An 8,247-nucleotide genomic window follows, 5' to 3' on the forward strand; every position below is an offset into this window, starting at 1 on the left:
TGGTTCACCGTAGTGCATGGCTCGTCGCCATTGGTCCGATGGGTTGTCAATCAGAACGCACGCTGTTTTTTAATTGGATGAACTGTGCGATGCATTTGGATGTCAACTGTGAGAATAAATCAGTTCATCGATTCAATTGGAAGCGTGCAACTGTATAGGATATTTATTATATTAAAATATAAAATGTTAATAATTATAATCCCATACGTAATCCAGGTATTCACAGTCAATACTGCACCTACTTTCAACTACTGCCCCGTTATTTACACGAAAGCCTTGTGAGGATACACACCAGTATTTAAATAAGCATAACTTCATAACATGACTCTCTCAGACGTTTTCTCAGATCTGTCTTTATACTGAGGCCTTTGTCAGCTATTACGATTTCATTATAGCCTACAACTACAGTACTACATCATAGGTCACGATCAGTTATTTGCAGGGCCCTAGGGCAAAATTGAACTGTTGGCCCATATTGACCCTCCCACGTTCTTTGCATTGTGCATGTATACATTTTATTTTATATTCTATATTTTTTTATAAATAGTTTGTATGTTTTTCAGTTTGTATGTGGTAATGTTATAAAGAATAATGTTATTTGTGACTATACAGTGGCCCATATTAGTGGTTTGGTGATACTTTTTCAAGTACTTTTCCGATAGTTGAATAGTGATCAGTTTTTCAAGCTGCCAGATAAATGTATTGGAGCAGGTAGGACTACACTATTTCCCTATGAAATGTAAAAGTATTGAGTAGAATAAAATGTATGCTTAGATGAAGTAAAACCACTGTGTGTGAGTAGTGAAATAGAGAAGAACACGCTGTTTGGAGGCCAGTAGGGTGACGTTTTGCTGCCGCCTGGTGTTGTAAAGTGAGAAGAAGATCACGCCCCCTTCACGGTCACCGCCGAGTGTCGGTTTCCCCACCGCTCCCACCGACTGTGTGTAGTAGTACAGCACTAGGGGATGGAGTAAAGGGAGGAAGGCATGGATCCCAGTGAAGAAAAAACAACCAAACCGGTCGACATCTATCGCGACACATGGGTCCGCTTCCTAGGTGTGTATTGTCGTGTTTGTATAATTTGTGGCGGCTCAGTAAAAACACGCTGTAATGAACGACACGCAGAGAGTTGAGCTGCCCGGCAGATGTTAGCTAGCTAAAAAGTTAGCATAGCTGGCTAACCACCGTTAAAATTCTATTTAAAGCAAGGTCGTTGTGTTCCCAGGGGTAGAGCTGGACGGCGCCCAAGCTCGGACGACAATGTCGCTGTTGCTGCTTTGTTTTCCATAACATATCGATGTGAACTGTCAACTGCAGTGTTACGAGTTGTGTCCGTTGCTCGGGTTTGTTTCATGGGGGTAGTTGTTTAGCAAGTCGAGGCGGTGAGTCACAAAACCACACAGAAACGCCCGCATGGAAGGGGAACCGGGATTCCTGTGGCAGCCAGGTGCAACTTCCTGTCTCCCTCGCTGCCCTTGGGTCGTCACTAACGTTGGTTGCACCATCACCCAATGAGCTGTTAGCTGAGCAAGGCACGGACGCCACACACAGTTGAAGGGCATTCATACCGCAGCTCCCGCTGGGCAGACAGACAGGCAGCTAACCTTCTGGTGAACAAGCGTTAATCTCCTGCTCCTCCACGTTTCACATTGGCCAGCAGAGACCATGTCATGTGAATCTGTTCATCCCCTTCATAGAATCATAATCTATTTGCTCACAAGCTTTAATCCCGCTGGTGTGCAGTTCAATTTCTCTAATGACAATATTTGTGTAGAATAGGGCAAAACATGGACAGAAAGCAATTTTTGTTGCCATGAGTTGTCAAATTGCATGCAGCATTTCTTCTTACAGATTTTTAGATATTGATATTTAACATGAAAATAATACTCTACTACGCCAGATTTTTTTCTCTCTCAGTATTGGATTCCATGGCACCGTCTGTCTGTCTGGAAAACAGATTATGTTTTACTACTGTGGATAAACTGAGATAATAGTTATGCAACAGAGATCTGAATTGTGAGTATTTCATCCAACCGAGCAAGCAGGGACATCCAGAAAAAAAATGTGACAGATTTTTAGATAGTGAATCACAAAAGGCCTTTGCTTTACTGGTCAAAATTGGACCCAAGCCTGTTATGCCAAGGAATGGCATACTTTAACTGGGTGCCTTTCTGGAAGATAATCTTATCCGGGCGCTTGTTATCATGTTTTATTATACCAGTCCAGCTCTTATCACCTCACAGGTGCTTCTGGCGCTCCAGATTCAGGCGTTACTTTGGCCCGATGTCCCCAAAGTTGTCTTGTTGTCTTCGCCAGCCTTTTTTTTTTTCCACAGCAGACATTTTTTTTACTTGTCATCGTACGAAAAGCACAGGAGCAGCACGAATGACGCCTCAGTTCAATTCAAGTGTCCCAGTAAGTCATGACAGTGTGACAGTGAGCCAGCACGCACAGCTCCAGGACCCTGAAACCGAAGCAGCTAAATGGAATATATATATATATATGACACACACACACATACAACTATTGGGCTAATCTTTCTTAACAGCTTTTATGAATTTAACTTAAACTCAATTTCTATTCATTATTCTTTCTTTCTGCAGCTTCAGTAAGAGATGAGAATGTGCATCACCCCCAAATATTTTACCAAACGCTTAATTAAAATGGAAATTCTTACAACAACAAGAAGAAGGAAAATCTGTAGAGAGTAATAGCTGTAATGTGTCGATAGAGGCTTCTCACACCTCCATGTGCTTCAGTGTCGGGTATGAATATTCTCGTTTCCTGTAAGCTCTTCCACACTTCTGTGAAAGTGAATGTCTGTCTCATCCTGCACATCCTGCATGAATGTTTTTTGACAGTATTTTGAATCGTTATGCGCCTATTAAATATGCATCTTGTAGCGATGCACTGATCCCACTTCACACACCTCAAGTCAGGGTGATCTGCACATCCCAGTGGTGGCTTTCCTCCCAATTTAAATCCAACACATTGCATGGAGCACACTGGGATCGTTTGCATGTAAAGTAACATCAGGGATTACAGTGTGACCGAATGACTAAAGATGATGGTGATAACTTCCAAGCTCCTAATGATGCTGTAGGAGATTTATATCAGTACAGTGATTATCTTGGATAACAATCTTGTTGTATTTTGTTAATCCACTAATCTGAGTCTGATCTTGATTAGATTGCCTTAAATGGAGAATAAAGACTATGAAACCTACTTACTTTTAAATGAAGTGCGTCCCCCCCCCCAGCATCGTAAAGTTAACTTTTCGCACCGCGCTCGTCTCCGTTCTGCCAGCTGTACCCGAGACGGAGAAGAACAGCAGCAGCAGCATTTGACTTCACCACGCTCTCACGGTTCTGTCATCATTGAACCAAAGATAATACCTCCCGTGTGACCGGAGTTAATTTTACCAGTGATTTACATGTACTGTGGCGTATGGCACAGGTGACTCGTAACAAGGTATCAAGGGCGTTTGAGTCGTTCAACCCTCGTGTAATGGGTATTGCATAATTTTCCAAATGTTGCTCTCCATTTTCACCGACACAGTGTCAGAGATAAAGTGGAGGTTTATGAGCCTATCTTTCGGGATGTGTGTACTGGAATTTGGAGGCGCTACAGTTTCGTGTCGCGAGTGTTCCCAGATGTGACACCCCTGAGAAGCTGAGCTTTTGAGTATTTAATGCTCTGCCCCGTTGCTCAGACTGCCACAGTTATCTTTTAATAAGTGTATAAGACTATTTTTTTATAGACCCGAGGTCAAGCAGCGGTTAGTGGATAACAGTGTCTAACTAATGCATTGCCTTTAGAGGAGACAAGGAAGGTTTACCTGCATGTTTGCATTCATGCCCACAGGCTACGCCAATGAGGTGGGGGAGGCTTTCCGTGCTCTGGTGCCAGTGAGCTTTGTGTGGGGCAGCTATGCTGTGGCCACTGCGTACGTTACTGCCGATGCTGTGGACAAAGGGAAGAAAGCAGCTGTGGTAAGATTGATCACATTTAGATTATTATGCCAGGGGTAAGGGGTATTTTTGAGAGGCCACCAGCTAAACACAGAAGTCCCTGAAGAACGAGGATTGAAACATAAATGATTAAAACATTATTTCCTGTATGAAAACGTCATTGTGATAGCCGTGATAATCCTGAACCCGGGGTCTGTTCCTCCAGGCCCACGGAGACAACCCAGGGAAGACGACGCGGGTAGCGGTGGCAGTGGTGGACACGTTCGTGTGGCAGGCCCTCGCCTCCGTCATCATCCCGGGCTTCACCATCAACCGTGTCTGTGCCGCGTCGCTCCACCTGCTGGGCAGAACCACCAAGTTGCCGCTGTCTGTCCGCAAGTGGACCACCACGGCTATAGGCCTCTCTACGATCCCCTTCATCATTACTCCTATAGACAGGTTAGCAATTCTTGTTTTCCTTTGCACATGGATTATGTATGTTGCTTATTATGTTAAAATATTATGTTGAGAGTTGTTCTGCTCAGACAATAGTAGTGATAATAGTGAAACAAAGAAGTGCAGCCCCTTGTTGTTTGCTCCTGTTAAAGTTGATAAATCATGACAGTCACATGATTAAGTTATGGTGCCACAAATGAGGGCAAAAAGTTACACATAACAATGTAAAAATGTATTACTTCAGTTGCTCTTCTTAGGCGAGAAGTTTTCAAAGATCACTTCTGCTTTTATGAAATTCATAAATTCCGTATTATGTTTCCAACGTCACAATGTTTCCGTATGCTGCAGGTCGGTGGATTTCCTGCTTGACTCGAGCCTTCGGAAGGTCTACAATGAGGAAGAGAAGCACAAGTAAGGACGGGTCACGCAGGACAAAATGTCCTCGGTACAAGAACCAGCTCCAGTCGACGCAGACTGGTTTTCCACCACTGTGAAGCGCTAAAGAAGTGTGATGAAGAATGTCATGGAGACTCCACAGTTGGTCAAAGTTAAGCATAGAATACAATAGATTATACATCAGAACTGTAACATATATATATATATATATAAATATAAGTAAGTTACATTGTTAAAAGTGAAATCCTGCTTCATGGAATATTCCCTTGGGGTTCCTTAACTTGAATCTGGCAGGAAGACCCCAAAAACCCAGCTTAAACAGGAATGTAACAATATACGTTTAAATATTCACAGTGAAATCCATGTTCATAAAATCTTCTCCGGCAGGGATACATGGTGCCGTTATACTCCTGTGGTCGTCCTCACAGAGGAAGGTTGCCCCTCGTGGTTTAGAGTTAGAAACTCACCTCATGTTCAATAAACGCAACACCAGACGTGCTGCGTTTATTAGCCATATTCACTGTTACTGTAACAACAGGCCAAAAAAAAAGCCCTCTTATTCACGACTTGCTTAATGTTCGTTTTTCACTGATTTACTTTGAGGACACCTCTTGAGTGTCTTTTGATGCACTTTTTGACCGTTTCATTCTACCTTAATGCTGGTCATGCGAGCCGAGATCTGCACCGGGAACATTTTTTTACACCTCAATTGCAATCTATATTATTCTATTGTTCTCTTAAACTAAGCAGACGCAGACCTTCACAAGTATTTGAATCTCGTCTCATCAATATCTAAACTGTTGGCCAATAAGTCTGTCGTCAGACATTAGTGATGCACACTTTATTTAGTCTTGAACTTCTCAAATACTTGTGGAGGTCAACGTCATTGCTATGCAGAGACGGGTTTAAGGGATTCTTTTAGAAATATGCAGATACAGTGCTTTTCTTTGAGGATCCACATCATATACTGTATCTAATGCTGAACTATGCAAGGGGGGAACTGGGAGTACTTACGTGGGCTTTGCAACATACAGGGATCATTCTCCCTCTTTCAAAAATATGGTGTGTGTGGTTACATAATGTCGTGAAATAAGAAGGGGAAGCTGACACTTAATAACTTGAAATTACAAAAAAAAAGAGTATGCTGTATTGGGTCATTAGCAATAGTGAGTTTACACCAGTGTACCGGTCTAGCAATAACTCTTTGCTGTGAGGGATGTGGTTCACTTTGTCATGGAGTGCACCAACATTGTTTTGTCTTGCTGATATTCAATAATATTTAATAACCAGATCAGGTCACAAGGTTTTTTATTTTTTTATTGCCATTTTAAATGATTGAAACACATGTGCTCGAGGCTCCAGGATGCGCAGCGTGGGATGTTTTATTCACCTGAGCTTCGAGCTGACACTTCCTTGGTGAAGGTGTGTGGGCCTTTTTTCATGTCATAGCAGGGAAAGCACAACTACACCTCGATTCTTTAAGTGTCTCAGTGAGACGGGGATTCATTGGAACCGGGGGCACTTAAATGTAATGCAGCCATAATTCATGTTATTAATCTCACCCACTTCCTTCCTGTTTTAATAAGCATGCTGGTGCATCCCTTGTGAAAATCTATATATTCATATTCAATTTGAACATTTCACATTGTACGCAGGACTTCAGTGTGTTTGTTATTTTTGGGCACTGAATGAAAAGGAACACTTTGCTTTTTCAAAAGAACGGTTTCAATCTTTCCCACATGTTTACGGAAGTGGGCTTTGTGAGTCACGTTTTCAGCCTTAACTGAAAAGAAAATGATCAAACCTCAAACTTGGTTTCGTGTTCACAATGTGGAGATTTCTTTTTTTTTCTTTCCCCTTCATCAAATGTGAAAGCAACTGTTGAAAGCTGAAGCTCCATTCATAACGATGAATAGGCGATATTCAGCAGTCCTCATGCTCTGTAACAACTTCTGACACACACTGGACGTGAAATAAAAGATGCAATGACAAGAATGCGTGTTTTTCCTTTCAAACATCACAAATCACAATTTGAAATACTGTTATTTCTTATTTTCATACCTGTAGTTATCTTATTCTACAATACAAATATTCACAACCAGGCAGAGCCACTTGGTTACTATAGGAAATAATGATTGACAGCTCTGTTTAGTGACAAATCTTAAATGCAGAGAACGAGAACAGATTTGATTTGGAGCGGCGGCACGACAAACTTGCTCTTTTTGCAGACACAGTTTCCACTTCCTGTGTTACTCCCCGTTGCGTTCAGATGAAAGGGGTGTAAATTCAAGGGGCGGTTTAACCAATGAAAAGGTGGCACCCAAAAGCGCTTCAGACCAGCAGTGAATTGGGAGCCCAGTTGCAGTAATTTCTCTTGATTGAGTCAGGAACCCACAGCTGATGCCAATTCTATAGATGAAGTACTCACATAAAGGGGCTAAGGAACACCAAACACCAGTAGGCACAGTCATGTTTGTAATACAGCTTGTGTTCTTGGTGCTTTTGGCTGCATTAACTGCTCGGGCGGGTAAGAAGAAGAAGACTAACATTCGTATTACTCTGATCAACTTTCACTTGCTGAAAGTTTCCACACTCCTGACGTTGAACGTCCACAGGCATTCCTCGCTACACCCACGGCCGGTGGATTATCACTGAGGAGAATGCACAGTATGAAGACACTGACGGACAATTTCCAGCCCTGAGGGAGAGACTCTGGCCAGAGATTGAACTGGTGACACCGGAGGATCAGCACTCGCTGACCACTCCAGAGTCGTATGCTATGAAGGAGCAAGGTGGGCTGGTGACATTTCTAATCCAGAGTCCTTGTTTGTTCAAACTGCCAGACTACATTCAGTGATTTTTGTGATTTTAGATCCGGCTGATGATGGGGAAGAGGCGGCAGTGTGGAAAATCGTCCTGGTGGTGGCCGTCCTGCTGGTGTCGGTAGTGGGCTGTCTGAGCGTGGCCTATTACATGTGTGTCTGGAGAGGAGGCAGGATTAACTACCAGCCTCAGAAGGTGGATTATGCTTAAAAAAATAAACTTTGTGGAGAGACTATTCTCAAAGGCAAAGCAAATCTTTATTTTTCTTTCTTCACTGCAGCTTGTTGTCTTTACTGCAAATGATCCCTGACAAGGAAGTGTATCAAAATCTGGAGAATCGAACGTTTGAATTACTTCTTCTTTGTCTGCAAAATACACGGCATGACGTATCATGACTTGTTTCAGTTGTGGCCTAGATCCGTTCAGGCATGTGGACCTGGGCAGGACTGGTATTTGTTGGTCTGGGTATCCAAGGAAGCACCAGTGACATGCACATTTACTGATGCGACGCTCTTGGTGGTTAAGCCAAAGCTTCTAATCATAATGACTGTCTAATATCTGTAGCTTCACACAGTATGTGTTCATCAACTTTGGAGAGGGCAGCTCTAAATGCCTTTTACAC

General features: G+C 42.7%; 2 protein-coding genes across 2 annotated transcripts; both read left to right on the top strand.

The window, feature by feature from the left end:
* The first annotated feature begins 910 nt into the window (after positions 1-910).
* Positions 911-6,797, top strand: mtfp1 (mitochondrial fission process 1). The gene is made up of 4 exons (XM_084034796.1): positions 911-1,056; positions 3,865-3,992; positions 4,177-4,409; positions 4,755-6,797. The coding sequence occupies exons 1-4, from the start codon at positions 987-989 to the stop codon at positions 4,819-4,821; spliced, it is 498 nt and encodes a 165-aa protein (XP_083890922.1). The 5' UTR covers positions 911-986; the 3' UTR covers positions 4,822-6,797.
* Positions 6,798-7,194: 397 nt separating this feature from the next.
* Positions 7,195-7,875, top strand: LOC311029982 (uncharacterized protein). Its single transcript, XM_084035418.1, has 3 exons — positions 7,195-7,329; positions 7,418-7,594; positions 7,675-7,875. Exons 1-3 carry the CDS (start codon positions 7,218-7,220, stop codon positions 7,833-7,835), a joined length of 450 nt encoding a protein of 149 aa, XP_083891544.1. The 5' UTR covers positions 7,195-7,217; the 3' UTR covers positions 7,836-7,875.
* The last annotated feature ends 372 nt before the right edge of the window (positions 7,876-8,247 follow it).

The sequence above is a fragment of the Eutrigla gurnardus genome (genome assembly GCF_963514095.1).
Source record: "Eutrigla gurnardus genome assembly, chromosome: 19".
Classification (NCBI taxonomy): domain Eukaryota; kingdom Metazoa; phylum Chordata; class Actinopteri; order Perciformes; family Triglidae; genus Eutrigla; species Eutrigla gurnardus.